We start from the raw sequence: 26,264 nt of genomic DNA, 5'->3' as shown, positions 1-26,264 counted from the left end.
CTGCAAGACCCCCACTTGCTGGCACTTGGGGGCATCCGGGTGGCTCTGCCCCACACCCGGGTGATGTACTGCAGGGACACCTTCACACACCCCACCCTGGAGAGCAACAGCAGCTTCTGGTGGCAGTTCAGTGAGTCTCCTCCATGGACGCTAAATAATCTGGACGTAGCTACCGTGACCGTCACGGTAGCTACGTCCAGATTATGGACGAAAACGGCGTGACGTCACCCATTGGTTTTTTCACTCCCGTTTTGAAGCCTATTGTTGCCGTCACCATCTTCTGGTTCTTTTGCTGCTCACGTGAGATGGCACAAGACCAGGGGTTTCCCACAGTTCCGCAGCTCCGCTGCTATTGGTCCGTGATCGAACGGCATGCTAGGCAATCACTGGACAGGCGACCTGTCAATCACACCCAAAAAATAATCTATTCTACCATCTATTTATCTATTGGCCATTTTGGAAAATGGTCATCAAAATGCCAATCAAAATGGCAATCGAATTTGCGATGCCCCAATATCCAGTTTTGTTCAGAGTATATCTATAAACACATCTGCCAAATTTGGCAGTATTTTTATTTGGTTCTCCATCTTACTGGATCTATATTATGTCTGGTATTGCATGTGGGTCCAATGGGATAGGAAATATTGACAAATCGATGGTGGCCATTTTGAAAAATGTCTGCCACGGCCACCAGGGGGCAAATTTGCGATGCCCCAATATCCAGTTTTGTTCAGAATATATCTATGAACACATCTGCAAAGTTTGGTGCTTGTATCACAAAATGAACGATAGGTTAGCTATGCCGCCCCACTATACTATGTGACAGGGAGTGTGTTTTGGGTAGTCTCACAGTGCCAGCCGTAGATGATATCTACGTCTGGAGCACAACTCTCAAAAGTGGTTAATGCCCGCATCAACTTTTGGCTCTAAAGCAGCTGCTGCTACGCCTAGCTTGGTGAGGCTCTTCACCTGATCCTCCATTACCGCTTTCAGACAGACACAGTTCTGGTTCTCTCGCATGTGTAGTTTAATTTAAAGCCAGCTAGCGCTGTGAATGGATCTGCTGCTCCTGTTTCTCCCTTCTCCTGTCCAAACACCAGCGTTGTTTGGATATTTCCCAGAAAGCTTTGAGGCGGCAACTTTTTACACCATCAAATCGGGCTATAAAGTAGATCGAAATAATATTTATTTTTAACACAACATGCAATTCTGGAATATTTGAATAGGCTATTGGACAAAATGAAATGAAAAGTAAACCATAAGAGAAACACACATACAGTGATGGGGTGTATATATACCCCTCGCAAATACAACGTGATATAGTGAAGTGGGAAAGCCCTACATCAGGGATACTCAACTTGCTTTGCCCGGGGACCACTTTCGTGAAAGGATAGAAGGCCAGGGGCCATTTAATATACAAACAATATCAAATTTTCTGTAGCGGATTGTAGGTTTCTGGGATGCCAGCCGGAGTTTAGTCTGACAATGTTGTGCACACCGGATAGTTAAGTTAGGTTAAGTTAAGTACATACATAAGTGCCTGCAGCGAGCAGACGGCAGTATTTGACAATTTAGCTGGAGCTCAGTCAAACTTTATTTCACGTTAGTTTTTATTGTGAATTAGATTCTAATTCACAATGAAAACTAACATGAAATTATTAGAAAATGGTCGGGGGGCCACTCTGCACCCTGTCGCATGCCGCATCTGGCCCCCGGGCCGCAAGTTGAGTATCACTGCCCTACATGATCGACAGCGGGTTGTCGGGAAAGCCTGGCATCTGACGGCAAAGCGTTGGCCAAGCCTGAAAGACAAGGCTTTTGCCACAGCCAGTTGGTAGGCAAGCTAGGATGTCTTTCTTCTCCATAACCAACTGCAACAAACACAGTTGTTGCACATCCTTGAGAGCATCTACGCCATGGACCTGGCACACTTTCTGTAACACAGCCATTCAATTATCTTGCCCACTCATTCTTCCTGCAAGACAGCCTATCGCTACTTTTTGGTCGCTCCCTTTATATCGCTTCTCTCTTCACGGTGTTCCACTCTGAACGCGTTTCCTTGCCGGACTGTAATATGGGAGACATGCTGTATAACACGCTGTATGACTTCCGTCGGGGCTACCAGGCTAATCTGCCTGGGCGCCACCTTCCATCTGGGACATTCGATTCAGACCCTCCGTCGCTGGAAGCTTGATGACGTCGATGGTGGGTCTGACGACGTGAGACTATGTTTTGGGTAACAAGTACGCTAAGGTCAAGGAAATCTGAGAATAGTTGAAGAAGATCTGCTTATTTGAATGTTGGTGCAGTGTCTTTCAAGGCCATTTGAAAATCTTGTATTCAATATGCTTGTACTGTATATGTATTATTTAGTGATCCTAAAAGGTGATTTGTTATATTGTGCATTCTTCAACAAACTTGCATAGTATGGGGGGGGGGGGGAACTGAATGATTTGTGCCATTTCATGGTTGCCTAGATGTTGAAGAACGCACTCAATATAACAAACAACAGCTTTAGGTTCACTAAATACTTATACTTTTTGAGCAAACCAAGCTTCTTCAGGGAAAACCAAGCTTGTTCACCAACCGGCGATTTTCTTTGAATGTTGCTTTTAGGAGTACCAACATTCAAATGGTCATATCTTCTTCAGCTATTTTCAGATTTCAATGTATGACACATCATTTGATAATCTGTCAAAAAAGAAAAGGACTTTGGCCTATGTGTTACCCAAAACACAATCCCTGTTTTTCAGTTTGTTGATGTCAAGCCCAAAAAAGTGATCATATTGTCTATTTGGCCGTGTCTCTATATAAACTAACCATAGTCATAAAGTAAAAAATGCCAACACATCACTTCTTGTGAAATGTGGGTGCTCAGCCCCTTTGGGAAACACTGCCACCTGCTGGACACACAGGAGCTCTGCTCACTGATTTATGAGTCCAGTTTTATAAAAACAGTGTTGGTTGTATAGGATTACGTTTGCGTCACTCTCTGAATCACCTACTGTACATAGATCATTAAAGTATCACATTACATCAAGACCACATCTTTAACTACCGTATTTAACTATTTATCTGTTTATTTGTTGTTATTATTATTATTATTATTATTATTATTATTATTATTTTATTTTTATTTTATTTTATTTATCAGAGCTTATTATATTCTGTTTGGGCTGCTGTTGAATGTGAAATCATAGACCACTTTATTTGCTGTATAAATAATTAGATTTAAAGGAAGGTCTTTGTGCTTTAACGCTTTTAATGCATGCACATGACGCCAATTTCTGTCTCATCAGCGACTTCATGCAAATTATTCTGGATATATACAAAATACATAAGCATTTTTCCTCTAAAGCCGTCAGCCCATAAGTGCAAGTGTATAGAATGCAGTAAAGAAGGACATAGAGAGGCAAAGTAACCGCCTACTTCCTGCTTCAGCAGTGTACATTACCAGAGATTTTCATCCGCCATTTATTTTCCCATAGATAGTAAAATGCTTATCAAAATATTTCTTTAAGCTAAAATTATTTTACTTCATCAAACCAAACGGTTCAGCTATATTTAGAATCTGGAGAGAACATAGAACATTTTACTCGGACCAAAACTAAAAAAAAACTACATATACATAGAAAAAATATTTTCTTTAAAGCAGCTACGAGCAACAGTATAATTACAATATTGATGCATCACATCTTACCTATAATAGTAGCTGAGACCAAAGCCATGTGAATCGGAGATTGCTCTCTTGATGATTATAAAGTCTGTGTCTGTCTACTAACCTCGCGTTACCAGGCTCTCTCTCACTGTCTGTCTACCGGCGGGCCGGATAAACCCGGAAGTGGAAAAAAAACGGTTTACGGCAGCTGCCTGCCTTCCACCGTTTCGCTCTGCCTAGCAACAGACCATAAACAAGGAGAACGCCATGCAGGGGTTTGCTACTCTCGCGAACATCTCTCGTTGTATTCTAACAGTTTTTTTGGAAGTTATTTTGTTATTTTGTGGTTATGGCCGAAGTGGTTGCCGCAAACCATTTCATTTCGCTTCATGATCTGCCCCGGCCACAGACAGACTAACACTGGCCAATTCACTCGGGGTTCAAGCGAGACTACTCTGCGTTGGTCTCGTCTACTATTAGAGGTAAGATGTGATGCATCGATATTAAATTTAGACTGTTTAATAACAATCGAAAATCTTGCTCGTAGCTGCTTTAAATCCTCAATTTTTTTGCGTTTTGGTCCGGGTGAAATGTTATGTGGTCTCTCCTGTTTCTAAATATATCTGAACCATTTGGTTTGAACAAGTAGAACTTTTTATAAGCATTTTACGAAATGTCTATGGGAAAATAAATGGCGGATGAAAATCTCTGGTACAGTGCTGAAGCAGGAAGTAGGCGGTCACTTTGACTCTCTATTAGACTGCCACGGCTACAATGCAAATAAATATTTGCATTGAAGCCATGGCAGTCTAATGTGCAGGTTTAAAGTCAGGTGTATTTTAACATTAGAACAAAATTGTCCAAGTAACTTCCTGTTAGCACATCTTGCTTGTGTTCATATTTTAATTAGTCTCATCTTTTGTTTTTGTTTGTTTGTTTGTTTGTTTGTTTTGCGGCAGGATGTCCGTCTCTCAGTCTGCGGGGACGACCTCGCAAGAGGAGAGGCCGCGAAGGCAAAGACTCTCCCACCTCCAGCCAATCAGAGTCCTGGATAGAGAGGATGAAGGTTTGCCGTCTTTCTTTCTTTTTTTCTACATTTCTCCACAGTTCAAGGAGAGCTTTGAATTACAGGGATTCCATGCAAGCTGCATAGAAATGGTAGTTTTTTTAAGGTTAAATGTACATGTGTTATGTGAAAGTTGTGAAACAAAGAAGTTAACAAAGAAGTTAAGCATCTAGAAGTCTTTCAGGTTACAGGACAAAAGTTCATGGCTGCATGTATGGCAAGTTGGCAGCTGCCCTACAACTGATGATTCTGATGACTATATTTAAATATTTAGCCCAATAAATGTCACATGAGACTAATGATGCTTCAAGTTTGAACTCTGTCCTCTCTCCTTTTTTCCTTCACAGCTCAAAACTTTCTGTTTTCTAAAAAGAGACTCGGGTTTTACTCTGAGGATGTTTTACTCTTACTTCAGTAGATTCTTACTCCAATACTTTTACTTCAAAGTAAAATAGCAGCAAACTAACTGTACTTATACTTGAGTAGGACATGCTAGTATTCTTTCCACTTACTTTGCAGTCATTGAAAGTCTTGTCATCTTGAAATAGGTCAGGGGTCATTGCCATACCTGCCAACACTGATTTTCACGGGAGTTGTCTTCCTATTTTGAACCCTTTCTCCTGCTGTGCTCAAAATTGGTAATTTCCCCCCTTAATCCCACAATTTCATAGTCATACAAATCAAATGGCTGTAGCGGTTTTTAAAGCCAGAGCGAAGTTTCTGGTATCATATGAAACTAAGACTTAAAGCATCCATTGGTACCAATCACATTCCACAAGGGGGCTAAATAACACTCCAAAGTTCGGCTAAACTTTGGCGAGGGAAAAACTATTTTCAAATGGGTCCCTTGACTTCTCACCTAAAGATATCTGAATGAAAATGGGTTCTATGGGTTCAAGTCTCCCTTTACAGATAAGGTAGCACTTTTCCATGTCATCTCATGTTTGCGCTGCATTTAGGTTTTCAGTGTCGGTGCAGGTTGTCGATTCAACGTCTAAATGTTAGGTTTTCAGTGTCGGTGCAGGTGCAGGTTGTCGATTCAACGTCTAAATGTTAGGTTTTCAGTGTCAGTGCAGGTTGTCGATTCAACGTCTAAATGTTAGGTTTTCAGTGTCGGTGCAGGTGCAGGTTGTCGATTCAACGTCTAAATGTTAGGTTTTCAGTGTCAGTGCAGGTTGTCGATTCAACGTCTAAATGTTAGGTTTTCAGTGTCGGTGCAGGTTGTCGATTCAACGTCTAAATGTTAGGTTTTCAGTGTCGGTGCAGGTTGTCGATTCAACGTCTAAATGTTAGGTTTTCAGCGTTGGTGCAGGTTGTCGATTCAATGTCTAAATGTTAGGTTTTCAGCGTCGGTGCAGGTTGTCGATTCAACGTCTAAATGTTAGGTTTTCAGTGTCGGTGCAGGTTGTCGATTCAGCGTCTAAATGTTAGGTTTTCAGTGTCGGTGCAGGTTGTCGATTCAACGTCTAAATGTTAGGTTTTCAGTGTCGGTGCAGGTTGTCGATTCAACGTCTAAATGTTAGGTTTTCAGTGTCAGTGCAGGTTGTCGATTCAACGTCTAAATGTTAGGTTTTCAGTGTCGGTGCAGGTTGTCGATTCAACGTCTAAATGTTAGGTTTTCAGTGTCGGTGCAGGTTGTCGATTCAACGTCTAAATGTTAGGTTTTCAGTGTCGGTGCAGGTTGTCGATTCAACGTCTAAATGTTAGGTTTTCAGTGTCGGTGCAGGTTGTCGATTCAACGTCTAAATGTTAGGTTTTCAGCGTTGGTGCAGGTTGTCGATTCAACGTCTAAATGTTAGGTTTTCAGTGTCGGTGCAGGTTGTCAATTCAACGTCTAAATGTTAGGTTTTCAGTGTCGGTGCAGGTTGTCGATTCAACGTCTAAATGTTAGGTTTTCAGCGTTGGTGCAGGTTGTCGATTCAACGTCTAAATGTTAGGTTTTCAGTGTCGGTGCAGGTTGTCGATTCAACGTCTAAATGTTAGGTTTTCAGCGTTGGTGCAGGTTGTCGATTCAACGTCTAAATGTTAGGTTTTCAGTGTCAGTGCAGGTTGTCGATTCAACGTCTAAATGTTAGGTTTTCAGTGTCGGTGCAGGTGCAGGTTGTCGATTCAACGTCTAAATGTTAGGTTTTCAGTGTCAGTGCAGGTTGTCGATTCAACGTCTAAATGTTAGGTTTTCAGTGTCGGTGCAGGTTGTCGATTCAACGTCTAAATGTTAGGTTTTCAGTGTCGGTGCAGGTTGTCGATTCAACGTCTAAATGTTAGGTTTTCAGCGTTGGTGCAGGTTGTCGATTCAATGTCTAAATGTTAGGTTTTCAGCGTCGGTGCAGGTTGTCGATTCAACGTCTAAATGTTAGGTTTTCAGTGTCGGTGCAGGTTGTCGATTCAACGTCTAAATGTTAGGTCTTCAGTGTCGGTGCAGGTTGTCGATTCAACGTCTAAATGTTAGGTTTTCGGCGTTGGTGCAGGTTGTCGATTCAACGTCTAAATGTTAGGTTTTCAGCGTTGGTGCAGGTTGTCGATTCAACGTCTAAATGTTAGGTTTTCAGTGTCTGTGCAGGTTGTCGATTCAACGTCTAAATGTTTGCTGAGTGGTTTGACACCACCTGCTGCTGTCAGAGCGCATCGGGCCAGAACACTTCAGAAACCTCCAGGGCCTTAACACTGTCCTGCCCCCTTCCCCCCCCCCCCCCCCCCCCCGCCACTTTCCTTCCCCACAGGAGAACGTGATGGGCAGTGTGGAGATGGGCTGTGAGGGGAGCTGGCTCCCCCATCCAGAGGAGCAGCTGTTCCTGGATCAGCTCTTCGGCTTCATGGAGCACAACGGCTCGCCCATCCACAAGGTGCCCAACCTGGGCTTCAAGAAGAGTGAGTCACACATGTTAATGCCTATAGTCCAATAGCACGTTGGTGACAGTTTGGAACTGGAAGGAGAAGATCACCAGTTCGTTCTCTAATTTGCATCTTAGAGCAGGTGAAGTGTCTCGCTGGCCAGATGAAGCAAGTGCACCTCCAAGTAGTTCACAGATTCAGTTCAAAGTATTTCTCTCATTTCCATCATGTGAACAGGTTGAGCAAAAAGGTGCGCCATTTGTTTTTCAGGACCAAACTACTGCCTGAAGCCGTTTGCTCCCACTATGAATTGGACTCATTTGCACTTCTCTCCACACTATATTTGTTGCTGTGTGTCTGCTGCATCACAACCCCACTGTACTGAGACTTGTGATTATACTGTGTGTCCTCTCTGTTCTCAGTCGACCTCTTCCTCATGTATTCTGTGGTCAAACGGCTGGGAGGCTATGAGAAGGTGAGTGTCAATCACGTGACCTTCAGAGTCTCCACAATATCATGATCAGCTTACCTTCAGAGTCTCCACAATATCATGATCACCTTACCTTCAGAGTCTCCACAATATCATGACCCAGGTGCAGTAATCACACCGCCTGGACACATCACATGTGACATGGACGCACACACCCACATACACAACAATACTAATAATAAAGTTTATTCGTATCCACCTTATTTTTGGCGGCCATTTTTGCCTGATCTGCCTGATGGGTGCTTCTTCCGGTGTGATCCTCCCAGCCTTGTTGCTGACAGCTTGACACCCGTCTGGGCGAACGGAGCAAATCACTAATCAGGTCCAGCTTGGCAAAAATCTCGTCGATAAATATCCCTTTAACTCATTGAGTGCCAAGGACGAGTATGTTCGTCATTTCGTTTAGTAACGTAGAGTGCCAAGGACTAGTATGTTCGTCAATTGCGTTTTTTGACGGTGGGACGTGGATCAAAGCCAGATCCATCTCCTGTGAAAGTATGGTGCATGTTGAATGTGTAAAAGCTATTTTACGGACCCATTAGGTGGTGACTAGGGGTGTCACAATATATCGTCCCACGAAATTTCGCGATAATAAAACGTCACGATATGTATCGTTGAGATGAAATCTCATATCGTGAAAAAAAAAAAAAAACATTTTTTTTTTTTTTTTTTTTTTCAAAAATAGACAAAGAAACGTCTTTGTTTGTTGAAGTTCAATGTGTGGAAAGTAGTTCAGTTGAACAAGTCTCTGAAGAGACACATGAGAAGTTATACAGGAGAGAAACCATTCAATTGAGTTTCTGGCAAAACTGTTTACTTGACAGGAAAAACTGAAGATGCATAAAAAATAGACTAAGAAAAGTCTTGTTGTTTGAGTTTGAAGAAAAACTGAAGATGCATAATGAGAATTTATACTGCTGAGAAACCTTTTAGTTCAAAGTAAATCTAAGTGACGGTGTAACTCATTCTATTTCAAGATAAGCCTTATCTCCAATCTCATGTTTTTTCTAGTTGTTATTGTAATAACAATTTCCCACAACAGCATGTTTTGTATTTGTGCATTTCAAATAAAATACTACTTTTCCAGTCATATATTGTCATTATTCAAGTTTAAAAAAATATTGTTAAAATCGTATCGTATCGTATCGTTATCGTGAACCCAGTATCGTGATACGTATCGTATCGTGAACTGAGTGTATCGTGACACCCCTAGTGGTGACAGTGCTCTCCAGATTAGAGAAAGGCGAGGAAAAACAGCAGAAAAAGCCGTGATGAAACCATTCTCATGAGAATCGTTTGGCTTTTCGCTGTCGCACTGGGAGCCGGCGCACAACGGTGGGGGGCTCCGAAAATAGACTCTGGGTGCAGTACACTTTGAAATGCGCAGCAGAAAGCCCAGAAAGCCCAGAATCGGACGCAGCTTCATCCCAGCTCACAACCGAAACCCCAGAAACGAGCGAGCCCGATCCAGACTCCCCCGACGAGCGGCCGCCATCCAGGCAGCAGAGACTCGCTTGACACACGCAGCACTCAGAACGAGCAGAGCCACCAGAGACACACCCACGGAGGAGGAGTTTGCAGTAGAGGGGGGTGGGGGTGCTGTTATATTGAAGGAAATTACTGTTCAGATGTTTCAGGTCAGAAAATATTAGCTTCAGAGTCAGTGATTTGCTTGAAATGCTATATTTCACAAAAGGCTCAATATCTCAGCTTCTAGATGGAAACGCCAATTTTTTCTGTTTTTGACCTATCTTCTCCGGCTGATAACTAAAGAACAGAAAATGATATCAATAAACTTTTTTTTGCTGCTGATACAATAGAGTCTCATCGTTCTTTGTGCGTGTTCGGTGTTTACATAGTAATATCACACAATATTCTGTGGGCCTCGAGAAATCACTGAAAACGCTCTGAAACTCTGGCACTGGGAGCGTCCGTTCTCCAAAAGTGGCTCGCACTCAGAGCGCAGTGTTGCTAATATTAGCCGCTAGTTAGTTATGTTAGCGTTAGTTTGTTGTTTATAACGTGGCTATATTCATAACGTTTTATATCGCGGATGCGTTATTTCGAATCCCACATAGGTTACGCCAAACCCCACATAGGTTACGCTAAAACACACATAGGTTACGCCTCGAATCCCACATAGGTTACGCTAAATCCACCACCGCAAAGCGTGTGGGTTTCAGGACGAAACAGTCTCGAGCCACTATCGTCATCTTTAGAGCACAATATTCCTGGAATGCAAGTTTAACTAAACAGTTACATGTCCTCTGCATTCTACATAAAATTAAGATATTACGGGTTGTTTTATTTGGTATGTTACATACTTATTGGCCAAGTTATGTTCAATTCAGCCAGGGTACAAGGGACTGAGTGTAGGTGGCCATCTTTTCAAATCAAGTAGCCATTTAGGAAATGGCAAGCTGCAACAATGAGTCACGTTAAACCGGACCTTGTACGCACAATTATTTTTTACAGTGGGGCATTCAAAAATAAGGTGGATAGCTTGTGGAAGTACAGGAGCTCATGTGTGTGTCAGATGCCTTCAGTGTCAGAAGTAGTGTCACCACACAGTTACAGCAGCTAGCCCCGCCTCCTCCGCCTGTGACCACACACTGACAGCAGCTAGGCCCGCCTCCTCCTCCTGTGACCACACACTGACAGCAGCTAGGCCCGCCTCCTCCTCCTGTGACCACACAGTGACAGCAGCTAGGCCCGCCTCCTCCTCCTGTGACCACACACTGACAGCAGCTAGGCCCGCCTCCTCCTCCTGTGACCACACACTGACAGCAGCTAGGCCCGCCTCCTCCTCCTGTGACCACACACTAGCAGCTAGGCCAGCCTCCTCCGCCTGTGACCACACAGTGACAGCAGCTAGGCCCGCCTCCTCCTGTGACCACACAGTGACAGCAGCTAGGCCCGCCTCCTCCTCCTGTGACCACACAGTGACAGCAGCTAGGCCCGCCTCCTCCTCCTGTGACCACACACTGACAGCAGCTAGGCCCGCCTCCTCCTCCTGTGACCACACACTGACAGCAGCTAGGCCCGCCTCCTCCTCCTGTGACCACACACTGACAGCAGCTAGGCCCGCCTCCTCCTCCTGTGACCACACAGTGACAGCAGCTAGGCCCGCCTCCTCCTCCTGTGACCACACACTGACAGCAGCTAGGCCCGCCTCCTCCTCCTGTGACCACACACTGACAGCAGCTAGGCCCGCCTCCTCCTCCTGTGACCACACACTGACAGCAGCTAGGCCCGCCTCCTCCTCCTGTGACCACACACTGACAGCAGCTAGCTGTTGGGGGAGGTCTGGAGGAGTGCATCGTTTATTTGTTCAGTTGTTGTTTAAACTTTACTTTTAGATTTTCATTTTGCACCCACTGCGTTGTAACCCCGCCACCCGCTGCGTTGTAACCCCGCCAAGTTATATACCTGCACCCGCTGCATTGTAACCCCGCCAAGTTATATACCTGCACCCGCTGCATTGTAACCCCGCCAAGTTATATACCTGCACCCGCTGCATTGTAACCCCGCCAAGTTATATACCTGCACCCGCTGCATTGTAACCCCGCCAAGTTATATACCTGCACCCGCTGCATTGTAACCCCGCCAAGTTATATACCTGCACCCGCTGCATTGTAACCCCGCCAAGTAATATACCAAATACTGACATTATCTAAACACAGACTTGCACAATGGGATGCACAATGATATCGACACATCATCGGTTTTGGACGATAAAGGTTTTAAAATGAAATATCGGCATCGGCCTGAAATCAGCATTCCTGTCGATATGACAGGCCAATAAAATTAGGCTTTAATTCTGCTGGTTGTGGTGGCTATTGTCAGGATTTAAGTAGGATGAATGAATCTTAGTTTTGTTTGAAAGAAAATGTTACATAAATAAAAAATATGACATGTTTTACATAACCTAAGTTGAAGTAGTTTTCTTATTCTGCCCGGTGAAAGTGTCCATTTTGAAAAGCCTTGTATTTATGTCTGCATCTGCCAGTGGGCCATCAGGATAAGAGTAGGCATCATAATGTGTTAATTCCACTACAGGAGAGACTTGATGTTCTCTGAAATTAGGTGGAAAATATGTATGGATATATCGACATCGGCAATCGGCCAAAAGAGTTGGGAAGTAACGGATATCGGCAAAAGATCGAATATTGTGCATCTCTACACAGAATCAATCGGATGCCTTGGTGATGAAATGATCGGTTCCCAGTGAAAAAACGGCTGAAATCAACCGTGTCTAATCAACTCTGTCAAACTTTAGAAACTCAACCTGCTGTTCTCAGCCAGAGGGGCGTGTTACATCAGGCCTTGCGTAGCAGAGATACAGTTACAGATACAGTTACAGATAGAGATGCAGAGTGATGTTACACAATCACTGGACTCATGTCAGAAACAACACAGTAATAACAGCTTGCAGTATTTCATGATGTGTTGTGTAATGTGTTTTGCAAGTGGCTTCAATCCTCTGCCACACACACACACACACACACACACACACGCACCATTGACTCAATTCATTCCCTAACTTCTAATCTGAGAAAGCCAGAAGGTCTGGCAGCATAGAGTGAGAGCTTCACACGGATATAAATCTTGTCCAGGAAATGGAATGAGTCGAAACGACATGCCTTAACCTTTAACCCTTACCCAAAGACGATGGGATTCAAGCAAGACGGCCCAACTTCAACTCACTTCCTGTCATTCTGTCACGTGGGTTTTGCCCATGGTTTTCCACGGACACGCCCACTTAGGAGACTTTCGGCAGGTCTGAGTTAGTGTCCTCTAGAGAGAGAGTGGCGTCAGCGGAGGACCAAAATGCGAGGCTCATTAGCCAATGAACAGCCAGGAATGGGTCTCACGCTACTTTTGCATGCTAAAATAAAGCTGATAATGTACAATTTGATTCAAGGGATGAAAAACCCTTTCAGAGTACAACACAAACTGTCTATTTTGCTGCAACTCGACAGTGCTGCTTAATCCAGGACCTTACTTCCTGGAACTCTTGAGAGTAAAAAACTGGTCGATTGGAGTGAATGGAGATGTCGGGACTCTTCTATCTACACGGCTCTGGTCTGAGTCAATGGTTGACCACGCCCATTTAGGAGACTTGCTGCTACCATTTGTTAGAATAGAGAGGCAAAGTGAATGTCACTTCCTGCACCAGAGATTTTCATCCGCCATTTATTTTCCCATAGACATTTCGTAAAATGCTTATAAAATAGTTTTACTTCTAGTAAAACTCTTTTTATACGAATTTTACGAAATGTGTATGAGAAAATAAATGGCGGATGAAAATCTCTGGTACAGTGCTGAAGCAGGAAGTAGGCGGTCACTTTGCCTCTCTATTGGCGGAGCCTGCGGTGACCCATCTATAGTAATATAATATCTATGCCTTACCTTAAAGGACAATGCAAGTCTGGTTACTCAGAACAGACATTTCTGAAAACAAGGATTCTCGCGCGCTACGTGCGCTCGATTCCTAGGTTCGCCCGCTGCGCGGCCTTGCTAGCGGCCTTGCTAGCGGCCTTGCTAGCAGCCTCGCCCGCCCTGCAGCTCGCATACGCAGCTCGGCTGCTTGACACTGCCTCTGGTTCTCTTTGCAGCTGTCACTGTGCACCTGTGAATTACATCTCATGGCGATCTCGTTCAAACTTTACTCCTCCGTGTTGTTACTTTCTGTGCAACAGTGCAACCGTTACATGACCTTACAGCCGGTGTTAAATCATCCAAAATGAACATGAAAAAGTATACGGCAGGAAAAAGTCATGGAGAGTTTCAGCAAGAGGCGGTTTCAGAACGCATGGTCTTTTAATCTTTACTCTTATAAAGGCATAATCTACGCTTGTTCTTTAGGCTGTATTCAATAATATTATGATTGATTGTTTTTCCCTCCAAATTATTAATGCCATTAAATATATCAAATCATAATAATTAAAATAAAAATGAAAATGAAGGCCAATTAATAGATTATGGCGATTGGATCATCTATCGCCAATCTCTAATGACCACGATTGGACGATATGAAAATAGGGACGATCTAACATCCCTCGTCTCTATCTATGATATAATAAGGATATGAGCCAGTGCATGGCAGAAAATAGCCTTTTACAGGACATAAATGCACGGATAGCACATGCCCTATCAGCCTCTGTTCCAGGCCGTTGTGCGACGCGCTGTAGCTCTATAGACCCTTTTTATGTTTGTAAACAGCGATGACGTATTTTGTGGGCGGAGCCAAATTGGTTGCAGAATGTTACAACTAGCGGTTCAGCGGTCATAAAAATGTGGAAGATCCGGACGCCTCCTCCACCTATTTTAAAGCTTTGCCAGCAACAGACAGGTTACCTTACACAAATAAGCTCACTATAAGACACACACGCGCGCACGCACGCACACGCGCACACACACACACACACACACACACATAGATAGGAATTTTCTTTTCCTTTTTGTTAGGTTGGTGGAGTAGGTATGATATACAGTAGGTAGATTATTATCCGGTTTTACTTTGTTATTTTTATTTTGTGTTGTTTGTTATTATTCTCCGTTCATTGTTTATTTTAATGTCTTTGTCCTGTAACTGTCTTTGTCCCAATATTGGCCGTCAATTTGAATGTCTTGTATCGTAATGGTCTGAGTTAATGTCATGTTTTTATGTTATGTGTGGACCCCAGGAAGATTAGCTGCTGCTTTGCAGCAGCTAATGGGGATCCTAATAAAACTCTAAACTCTAAACTCTTTCAATTAAGTGATGTTTCTTGACCCGTACTCACTGTCAGGATGGGTTTAGGATCCAACTACATCAGCAAAGTTTCCGTGCCGGACATCGTCATATTCCTAGTTGGAATGTTCACCATCTATACGGCACAAGATGTCTTTTTTCCTGTATTCCTGCGATGCGTGTGCAACTAACCCTGTGACGTCCACTCTAAATGGGTCTATAATGAATCATTTTCAGACATTTCTGTTCTGGGTGACCAGGAGAACATAAACCAAGCTGAAAATAAGGTCCAGGTTGTAAAAAACAACAACAGAATTTTCCTTTAATCTTAACCTAATCCTAACTCTAACTATAGCCCTAAAAGCAAGTCTGAACCCTAAAATACCCCATTGAAGTGATGACTGGTGTTCTATCAATCTATGTTACTTATCGAGATGTGCTACCTAGGGGTTGTGTGCATGCGAAGTAGCACATGTCAATAGGTAGCACAAGACATTCCTGTCTTTCAGAGGCTGAAGCGGACTCGACTTTTAAAGCTAGAGTGAAGATACTGGTATCATATGAAACTAGCTGACCCCGGGTGAGAACACATACAACCGATTAGTCGACATCGGCCATGTCTGGCCGTCTGTCGATCTAGTATCTACGGTGTGTCCTGCACCGTTGGCTTTGATCACCTCTGCCTCTTCCTTTACAAACAAAACTGCCAGAAAACGGCAGTGCCATTTTGCAACTTTTGATCAGATATATTCTTGATAGAAGTAGTTATATGACGAAACCGTATAAGTGAGTGAAATGATCGGCAAACGCTGCTTTGTTTCAAGAATCACGTGTTATGCAGGCGCGTGCTAGCTGTACGTGCTAGCTGCCCGTCGGCTGTCGTGTCTGCGATGTGTTCCACGTCCAACTTTTTGGCCCCGACACAGGAGACGTGAGGTGACGCATCGGTCGACCTCTAGTTGCCGCTAGTCCTTTCAAGTGTTTTCGGCATCCATTGGTACCAACCATGTCATGTTAGCTTGTTGGGAAGGGGCTAAATAATGCTAAATACATTTTGGCAAGGGGGGAAAAAACATTTTAAAAACATTGACCTCTCACCTCAATATATCTGAATGCGAATGAGTCTGATGGGTACCCATGAGTTTCCCCTTTACATTTTGTTGATAGGGTAGCATACATCAGTGGTTCTTAAAGTAGGGTCCGGGGACCCCAGGGGTCCTTGAGGAGGATCCAGGGGGTCCCCAGCAAAAAGGAGAATACCGTAAATTCCGGACTATAAGACGCACCGGTCTATAAGCCGCGGGACCAAAATTGACTATTTTTTTCTTCTATAAGCCGCACCGGTCTATAAGCCGCGGGTGTTTTGATGTTTAATTACCATATGAAAGGGTTCGTGCACAGAGAGGAATGTCGGGAAAGAGATGGCTGTTTGGGGAAGCTCCCATTTATTAACATTTCAACAAAACAAAACAAAAGTCAGGTCACTAATCCCCAGACAAAATCACACAACAATAGGCTATATGTGCAGCAAACCTGTAACCAGAGAAGTCAAGTCACTAATCCTCGTCTTCCTCTTCTTCCTGCGTACTGAAACCACCAAAGTCCTCATCTTCAGTGTCGGAAACGAACAGGTTCAGGGTGGCTTCGTCAACCACTCTCCTCTCTCCTTCATTGTCACTCAAAACCAACGAACTCCTCTTCGTCACCGTCGGCATCGAACAGCCTCTGAAGCCTCTGACGGCCCTCAGCGCCAGCTGTGGCGGCGTCATCCTCTTCATCCCGCAGCAGTCCAGCGTTTTGGAACCCGTTGGTGATTGTGGATGTTTTCACACTCCTATAATATTCCGTGCTGAGACAGTTCCTCCTGCTGCACCGTCCAACGCCTCACCATTGACTCATCGATGCCCAGGTTACGCGCGGCTGCTCTGTTTCCCTCTTTTAATGCGAGATTGACTGCTTTCAACTTGAAAGCTGCGTCGTGTGAATTTCTGCGTACCTTCCCCATGGTAAGTGAGAGTGTTGCTTCTACTGCTCGTTCTCATGCTGTCGAGAACGAGCAAAGCTTTTTTTTGGTGAAAGAATCCTCCAGGGCGCTTCTTGTTAACAGTCCGAGTGAGTGGCAGGTCGAACGTCAAAGGCACTTCATCCATATTTATGATCTGCTCCGGTTCGATGGAATATTCCTTGATCTTCCTTTGTGTGAATTCGCCGAAGTTTGTGATTTTCTCCTGGTAGTCGGGGGAGGGAGTTGATGGCCGAGTGGCCGTTTGCTTACCGTAATTACCATATGTAAGTGGTCACGCACAGAGGGGATTGTCGGGAAAGAGATGGCTGTTTGAGGAAGCTCCCATTTACCGTATTACCGTAACATTTCAACAAAACAACATAACACAACACCACCGTTGTTTATTTTTACAGTGCACACAGTGTCCGCGGTGTGGTGAAAAGAGGGCAAGAGAGGAAATTAAAACAGAAGTGGATTTATAGTTAGAAAGAGTGCTAAAAAAGAGAGATTTTATTTGTATTTTTTTTTTTTTTTCTGAAAAAATCCATAGATAAGACGCACCGTTATATAAGCCGCAGGGGCCAAAAAACGGGAAAAAAGCCGCGGCTTATAGTCCGGAATTTACGGTACTTTATTTTCACTATAATTCCATCCATAAGTAACACAATGACAGAATGTATGACTATTTTGGTCATGGGTTTCATACACGTTCCGTAATGAGACATCTAAAGCAAAACTCGTCTCAAATGGGGGTCGCTGGGGGCCCGTTGTACATTTTTTGTTGTTTAGGCACTTTAGAGGTCCTTGACATGAAAAAGAACAACTGGTATAGATTGACAGAACACTGGCCAAATTTGGCTTACTTCACTCTGAAGGGTTAAACCCCCAAATTGGTTCTCACAGAGATGGAAGTACAAGAACACACACACACTTCATGTTGCAGTATTGGTCTGGTATTAAGTGTGTGTGTGTGTGTGTGTGTGTGTGTGTGTGTGTGTGTGTGTGTGTGTGTGTGTGTGTGTGTGTATTTTGCAGGTGTCATCAGAGCGGCTGTGGAAGGTGGTGTATAACGAGCTGGGCGGCTGCCCCGGCAGCACCAGCGCAGCTACCTGCACCCGGAGACACTACGAGAGGTCAGACCACACAGCTGAGCCCAGAGACAGCCACCCCAAACACAGACCACACAGCCGAGCCCAGAGACATCCACCCAAACAGACCACACAGCCGAGCCCAGAGACATCCACCCAAACACAGACCACACAGCCGATCCCAGAGACATCCACCACAAACACAGACCACACAGCCGAGCCCAGAGACATCCACCCCAAACACAGACCACACAGCCGAGCCCAGAGACATCCACCCCAAACACAGACCACACAGCTGAGCCCAGAGACATCCACCCCAAACACAGACCACACAGCTGAGCCCAGAGACATCCACCCAAACACACTGACTATGACGTTACTGTACTGAGAAATCCACCTAAACACACTCTGAACTCAGCATTTCCCCTTGACTAGTTTCAAAGTTGGATATTCAAAGTTGGTTATTTCCATATTCTAGCAGCTTAGATTGAGTTATTCAAACCCAAGATGGAATTCTATGTCTGCACATTACATACAAAAAGGGGATATCTAAGTCTGTGGGTTTGAACAAAGCTCGGCCGCAGAACATGTTCAAGTTAAACTTTATTGTCATTCAGAATACAAGTGCAGGCTAAACGAAATTTCGTTGCATAAGACTCAGCACAGCGTTAAAATATGAAAAGAATATGAAAAAAAATATATGAAAATAATATGTTCTCTGAGGGGAGGCTCAGTCTGGCACACTTTGAAAACCCCTGATTTAGAGCTTTCATACATGAAGGCAATTCAAATCGCTTTACACAAGGTACATGTAAGACATTAGATAAGAGATACAAGATAAGTAAATAAATTAAAAAACAAACAACAAACTAAAACCGATCAAGTATATAGCAATAAAGAATTAAAATACATCTTTGTACTTTATATACTGTGAAAACACCTTGTTAAAAAAATAATTAAAATTCATAAAACAACAATGAATGAGGTAAAACAGAAGAGCAGAAAACCAACACAAGGAAGCGGAACAAAGCACGACAGAGCAGCCGACCTAACTGGCGGGACCAGTACGGTGGAAGAGGTTATCGCTTTTAAACACACACACACAGACACACACACACACACACACACACTCACACACATATGGCCATGTGCTAAACACACATATGGCCATGTGCTAAACACACATATGGCCATGTGCTTTGCATTTCTAGGCCCATTTTGCTGTATTTCTCTTCTTCCTGTGGATAACTGGTCAGATGTAAACAACGTGAGATGTTTCCAGCAGCTACAGTGGTAAACTTCAGCGGTAAACTCATGTCAGCATTTCTCAACGCGGAGTCCGCGGACCACCAGGGGCCCTTGAGGGGGTTCCAGTGGGTCCCCAGAATTGTTCAACTTCATCAGTATTCCATTTACAAGAAGTGAAGATAATTACAGGATGTAGAATAATGACTGTTTTGATCATAGTTTCTCTGTTATCTCTCTACCTACAATACAGACAGTCATGGAATTCCGGACAAAATAATATCTGACAAGGAAAAATATTCTCAGATTTGGGTACAACAAGGAATGGTGGTCCGTGGCCCTAATGTGGACTAAATTAGGGGTCCTTGCATGAAAAGAGGTTGAGATTCACTGCCTCGGGTCACCAAAACCCTGTCCAATAAACAAGCTATTTGTGAGTCATGTGACTTTTTATTACAAGCCCTGATCCATTCACACAGTGTGAACCTAAATGGAAAAAGTCAACAAAGTGGAAAACCCAAATGTTTCCACTGTGGTTCAGAGCAAAGAAGGCAAACTCCAGGTGTGAACTTGTTTTTTATTTTATTTTTGTTTTTTATGGTCAGGCTGATGCTGCCTTATGAAGAGCACGTGAGAGCAGGAGGCTCAGAGCTCAAAGCCCCAGACGTCCCCTCGTCTCCCCAGGCCAGAGAGGTCCGAGAGGTCCGAGCCATCCGTGGACGCAAGCCACTCCCCAGGGGCCGCAGACCAGGGCCCAGAGCCAAGGAGAAGAAGATTACAGCCCCGCCCCTTCCTCCTGTGACCGTAAGTGTCAGCCCCGCCCCCTCCTCCTGTGACTAAGTGTTGGGGTGGGGCGGGGGGCAGTGTATAAGATCAAAACAAACGCGTACATCCAAGCCAGGTGGGGCAGGTGCTAAGCCCGAGGTGAAAGTCGGGTGCGGAGTGTACGCATACATTAGACACATTTCCTTTGGATAGTTGAGAGGAACGGCGTCACCTGGTGACTCAGTCTCTGTTTCCACCAGGCACACAAACAGGAGATATAGGGAGTGAGCTGATTGGTCCAGGTGGACTCAGAGAACGCAACACAAAACAATCGGAAATATTGCAACATTTGTTTTGTTATTTTCGTTACTTTTCATGTTATTAGATTTACACATACTTTTTATAGCATGTGCAACATACTGAAAAGGCCTACTTCGGTTTTTATTTATTGAAAGTTTGCGGAAGGCCTTTTTTATTTTTTTATTTACAACAAAACCTCACCTCCTACTCCAGCATCATCATCAGCATCAACTAATCAACCTAATTCAAGAGAAGGGGCGTGAAATGGTAAATGGCCTGCATTTATATAGCGCTTTTATCCAAAGCGCTTTACAATCAGTAGGTACATTCACCCATTCATACACCGATGGCGGCAAGCTACCACACAGGGTGCTGGCACCATCAGGAGCATTTTGTGGTTCAGTATCTTGCCGAAGGACACTTGCAGACATGCAGACTGAAGGAGCCGGGAATCGAACCACCGACCTCTTTTATCCAAAGCGATTAGTGATGACCCGCTCTACCTCCTGAGCTACAGCCGCCCAGGCGTGACCATTTTTGCCGTCTCTGTGCAGCATGTGGAAATATTCAGAAATATATCAGCTGCTACACAGGGTGTTAAATATCAAAATGTCTTCTGTTATTCTGCTCTCATATTTTTAGTTGGTTTCTTAGTGCTACATGATCCACTCTTAGATTAATACAGGACCGTGTTAGTAGCACATTGTGCTTCATATCTACCTTACTAAAGACTTAATAGGACTTGACTATTCATTTCCTGATGTCCCTTTTCTTACTCTGCCCATTTATTTGTTTCTGAATTTAAATTTGCTGTGGTTTTGCCAGCTTTTTTTCTTTCTTTCATGTTTTTCAAGTGGCATTAAAGCTGCTGTAAGTGATACTGTATGTTTCTGTAATAAGTGTTAAATAGCTCTATATTCTGACAGCAATCACTGATGTATTGTTCAGTTAGTAACATGGGTTACCATGTCTTGTCTTTACAATAACATGGGTCTCCCAGTCCCTGTGTCTTGCGATAACAGAAGAGACACGTTTCTGGTATCCCATTCCATTTTATCCAATCAGGAGAGAGAACTCCACAAAGACTGTCTCTCCTTCCCTCCCTCTCCCTCCATCCCTCCCTCCCGGCAGGTGGTGAACCCGGACGGCACGGTTGTGATGAAGAGAGGCAGAGGCCGCCCACCGGGGAAACGCAACAAGGCCACTCTGATCGCCCAGGCCAAGCTGGCCAGACAGGCCAGAGCCAAGATGGCTGCCTCTCTGCCCGCCAGAACCAGCCAGCACACGGTACGTCCCCGCCATGCCGGCTCACTCCACGCCTCACTGTCCTATGATCTTATTCAGGTTAAGGTCATCAGAAAATGCTGTTTACATGCCAGTGTCTTAATCAGAGTATTACCTTAATCAGGTTAATATCGGAATATTCCTACGGTAAAAAGTCACAACATCTTGTCCCTAACACGGTACAGTAGAAACATCTTGTTCCTAACACGGTACAGTAGAAACATCTTGTCCCTAACACGGTACAGTAGAAACATCTTGTTCCTAACACGGTACAGTAGAAACATCTTGTACCTAACACAATACAGTAGAAACATCTTGTACCTAACACGGTACAGTAGAAACATCTTGTACCTAACACAATACAGTAGAAACATCTTGTACCTAACACAATACAGTAGAAACATCTTGTACCTAACACGGTACAGTAGAAACATCTTGTACAGAAACATCTTGTACCTAACACGGTACAGTAGAAACATCTTGTACCTAACACGGTACAGTAGAAACATCTTGTACCTAACACGGTACAGTAGAAACATCTTGTACCTAACACGGTACAGTAGAAACATCTTGTACCTAACACGGTACAGTAGAAACATCTTGTTCCTAACACGGTACAGTAGAAACATCTTGTACCTAACACAATACAGTAGAAACATCTTGTACCTAACACGGTACAGTAGAAACATCTTGTACCTAACACAGTACAGTAGAAACATCTTGTACCTAACACAATACAGTAGAAACATCTTGTACCTAACACGGTACAGTAGAAACATGACAGAAAGGGGTTCAGGTTAAATTCAGGAGGGAAACTGACGTAGGGACGTCATGTAGGCGTGTCTTCAGTCATTAATCAGACTGCGCTCTCTAGATTGTAAACATGAACATTCTATATCCAACTCATGTAAACACCTTAATCGAAATATTGTCTTATTTACAATAAGGTCAATAGTCAGATTATTACAGGCCATGTAAATGTAATCATTCAGTTGATTTAATCAGTTGGTCAATCAATCTTCCAGGGTTCAAAGAGTGAGTGTGAGTGTAACATCTCAATGTGGAGTGACTGCTCTTAAATTAAGTCCTTCAAGAACATTTCCAGTCACAGTGTTGACCCTTCCTTGTTGTCTTCACCTAGTATTTTCGGACAGTGCTTGAGCGCTCCTTGTCATCGTCCCCCAGGTGCAGCAGCCCGTGCAGGGCCCCTCTTCCCCGGCCGTGCACCCTGCCTCGCTCCCAGCCAACATGCCTCTCACCCCGGAACTATCCCCCATGTCCGGCCCCTTCCTGCCCTTCCTCCAGCCCAAGCCAGGGCCGGGTCGAGAGTTGAAGCAGACCCAGCCTCCGTCTCCCAGGGGTCCTACGCTCCTGTCCGCGGTCCCCAGGCACTTTGTAGGGGGGTCTGTGTCCGTGGTGCCGAGGCACTTTGTAGGGGGGTCTGTGTCCGCGGTGCCCAGGCACTTTGTGGGGGGGTCTGTGGGTGGCTTCAGCCCCACCAAAGGCATGTGTCCCATGGCCGTGTTTCGGAATCAACTCGTCCTGCACCGAGGCCTGGAGAGCCCGGCGCTGACGCCTCAAGGCCCCCTGCAACACAACCACCCTGCTGCCCTCTACACCCTGCAGCCCAGGAACGGGAGCCCAGATACCCCTCTACCCAGCAGTGATCAGCCCCAGCCTCCACCACACCCATCCCACCACCAACACCACCACGGGTTATTATTATACTTTTGCATTTTTCATTATTTATTTATTTATTTATTTATTTATTTTGAGTTTTTGTTTTCAATTTCTGTTTAGTTTTCATTTTTAAAGCAACTTTGCTAGTTTCGTTTTTATTGTTTGAATATACTTAGTTTTAGTTTTAGTTTTTATTAGTTTCAGTGTTACTTTTAGTCTTTTTTGTAATATGGGGTATTTGACAGGGGAAAGTATTGTGTAATAAAAACTCAAGAAAACATAATTTAAAAAATGTATTCACTGAGGACAGATGGACAACCATCCACTATAAAAGATGTGTCAGTCAGCTTGTTCTGTCAGGACCACTATAGTCAAAAATGAGCTCCCTGCCCTTCCATGTGCTTACATGGAAAGCCCGAGGCAGGGAGAGCAGCAGCAAAGACCCCCAGGTATAGAACAGAGTAGCAACAATGAAAACAGAAATGACATTGTTTAAGTCAGACACAGCATGAAAGGAGGAGTTGGGGTGGAGGTGGGTTGTTTAAGTCAGACACAGCATGAACGGAGGAGTTGGGGTGGAGCTTGCAGAGAAGTCGAAAAAAGAAGGCGGAAATGAAGCAGCTTTAAATAGCTTATTTTCTAACATGCAGCAATTCATATCTCTGCTGCTTATCTCTGCTCTGCCGGATGTGCTTCCAACTCGGCCTGTTGAGAAGCACATCCGGGGCAGAGCAGAGTAGCTAGCTAGCTATAGCTAAGCTCAATAAACCTAGCATGCTAAAAACACATCTGATATTGATTTGATTTGGAGATCATGGATGATGCAGTTGAATTTGATGGCTGCGCGTATGAATTTGAGCTGGAATAACGTGGATCGGGAGGAACGGGAGCTTTTGTGACAGACAGCAGACAGACAGGGTAAACAAACCAGGTAACCTCAACCAGGTAAATTACAGTTGCCATTATCTTGCTGTGGTTATGATATAACAACGATATGAATTGCTGCATGTTAGAAAATAAGCTATTTATAGTAGGTAAATGCACACATTGCACATGCCCGCATTTCCCCTGTTTCCCCTGGGCTCCTTATTGCGTTGTGGTGGATGGATTTGGAAATGTTCTTTTCAGGGTGAGTTGAAAATCATGAAAAAAGCAGAAAATAAGGTTGTAAAAAAACGGAATTCTCCTTTAAATAGGGTGCCCTGTATGAGATTTGCCATTTGAAAGCCTAGAAGGAAGTCAGCTGATGTGGGCTGGGGTTGTGAGCTGAGCTTAAACTATCGCCTTGTGTCATTAACCAGAATCCACCCAAAAGACAAGGCTTATGTATGAAATAAACTGACAGACGAAAACATTTTCTGTATAATTTTAGTCTATTGTAGTTAGTTTTGTAAACACAAAACACATTTTCGATTAGTTACCTTTTTTTGTAAAGCCTCGTTTTTATTTTTTATTTCAGTTAACGCACAAAAAAACACACCTAGTTGTCGTTATTTCGTTTTTGTTAACGATAATAACCTTATTTTCCACCACAGGTGCACATGGTGTCATGTGGACGAGGCTGCCCAGAGAGGAGGCGTTCGTGAGGGGAGAGCGCGGCCGTCTCTGCCCCCTCTCCGGGTGCTCCCTCTGGACCTGGACTGCAGTGTGCAGGTGCGGCAGCTGATGAGGACTCCCCTGGGCTCGGCTCAGCTGCAGTCCTTCACCCGCCGCCTCTCCGAGGTTCTGTCCCAGGACCTGAGCCCCACCAAGCCCCTCTGCTCCCCCATCACTCTGTCCCAGGACCTGAGCCCCGCCAAGCCACCCTGCTCCCCCATCACACCCCCGCCAGAGCAGGCCCTGCCCCTCAACCTCAGCAAGCGCTTCATGGCCAAGAGACCCCCGACGGACGAGCCGGAACCCAGGGAGGCGACCACTCAGCCCTCATCCAAGAGGCCCTGGGTGGGCTCTCCCGATCAAAAGGCTGAGGACTTCAGCCTGGGTGGCAGGTCCGTAGGGGTGTGAATCTTTGTGTATCTCACGATTTGATTCGATTTCAATTCCTGGGGTCACGATTCAATTCAAAATCAGTTCTCGATTCGAAACGATTCCCGATTCTCGATTCAGTACATGTGATTTCAGGATCTACTCCAGTCTGCTGTGTGCTAAGAAAGGCGGTGTAGTAAATTATGACATGAAAGCAGAATAAATATAAGATTATCTTTATTATTATTATTTAAAAAAAATATATATATTATTATTGATGATGATTAGTATGCTAAGTATTATTGTTATGATTATTGTTATGGTATTGTTATGGTTGTCTTGTCATTATTATTAAAAAAATATGAATTCAGAATCTTGGAAGATAAGGGTTGCGATTTATTTCTGACACCCCTACAGGTCGGGCTGTGGAGTGAGTGCAGGCAGTGGAGGAGGAGGTGCAGAGGTGAGGAGCCAGGAGGAGCCTGCAGACCTGAGCTCCCCCTCCAGGATCCGGGCCTTCCTGCTCAGCCTGCCGCCCTTCCAGGTCAGGCTGGAGGAGGACCTGAATGGGACCAGTCTGGGGAGGTCCCTCCCCCCACCGTATGAGGGCAGTGCCCCGAGGACTGAGACAGAGAGAGGAGATGGGGGAGGCAAAGTGAAGAGCGAGGAGGAAACCGTTAAAACAGAACGTGGTGAAAGCGAGAGAAGCGAGTCACAGGAGGAGGAGGAAGACCCTGAAAAAGTGGAGTCTAAGGTGATAAAAGTGGAGTTTGTTCAGGGGCAAGACATTGAGATGGAGAGGGAGCGTGTTCAGGAGGAGGGTGAGAGCTCCACAGACCAAACCAGGGGTTCGGGAGGAGAGCAGACGCCCGGCGAGGAGAGAGATGGGTGTGTCCGCCCCGTGCTGCCCCAGCCCCCCGCGCTGGTCCTGGCACAGCACAGCTGAATAAAAACCATTGCTGCACATTGTTATTAGCATTGTTAATGCCATTGTTATTAGCAATTTGTCATCAGTAAACTATTAAGCTATTTTGGGGGGGTTTCAGTTTTGGATTCGCAAAAAACTTTGGATTCCCCTCGGCTTGGGTTTGGGATGAAACTCTCGTAGGGGTCGGGCCAGGCTCAGACTGAGGCAAACCCTGAACCGGAA

General features: G+C 44.6%; 1 protein-coding gene across 1 annotated transcript; it reads left to right on the top strand.

Moving 5' to 3' along the window:
* Positions 1-26,060, top strand: LOC310785973 (uncharacterized protein; the record flags this gene model as incomplete). The annotated part of the gene is made up of 10 exons (XM_083647156.1): positions 1-130; positions 4,618-4,724; positions 7,445-7,592; positions 7,979-8,031; positions 17,823-17,920; positions 19,726-19,924; positions 21,317-21,472; positions 22,655-23,184; positions 24,685-25,137; positions 25,532-26,060. Exons 1-10 carry the CDS (start codon positions 64-66, stop codon positions 26,058-26,060), a joined length of 2,340 nt encoding a protein of 779 aa, XP_083503282.1. The 5' UTR covers positions 1-63.
* Between the last annotated feature and the right edge of the window lie 204 nt (positions 26,061-26,264).

This window comes from Poromitra crassiceps, assembly GCF_964638095.1.
Source record: "Poromitra crassiceps genome assembly, chromosome: 1".
NCBI lineage: Eukaryota > Metazoa > Chordata > Actinopteri > Beryciformes > Melamphaidae > Poromitra > Poromitra crassiceps.
Note: the sequence above shows the minus strand (reverse complement) of the source record. Positions and strands in the feature narration are given on the sequence as shown.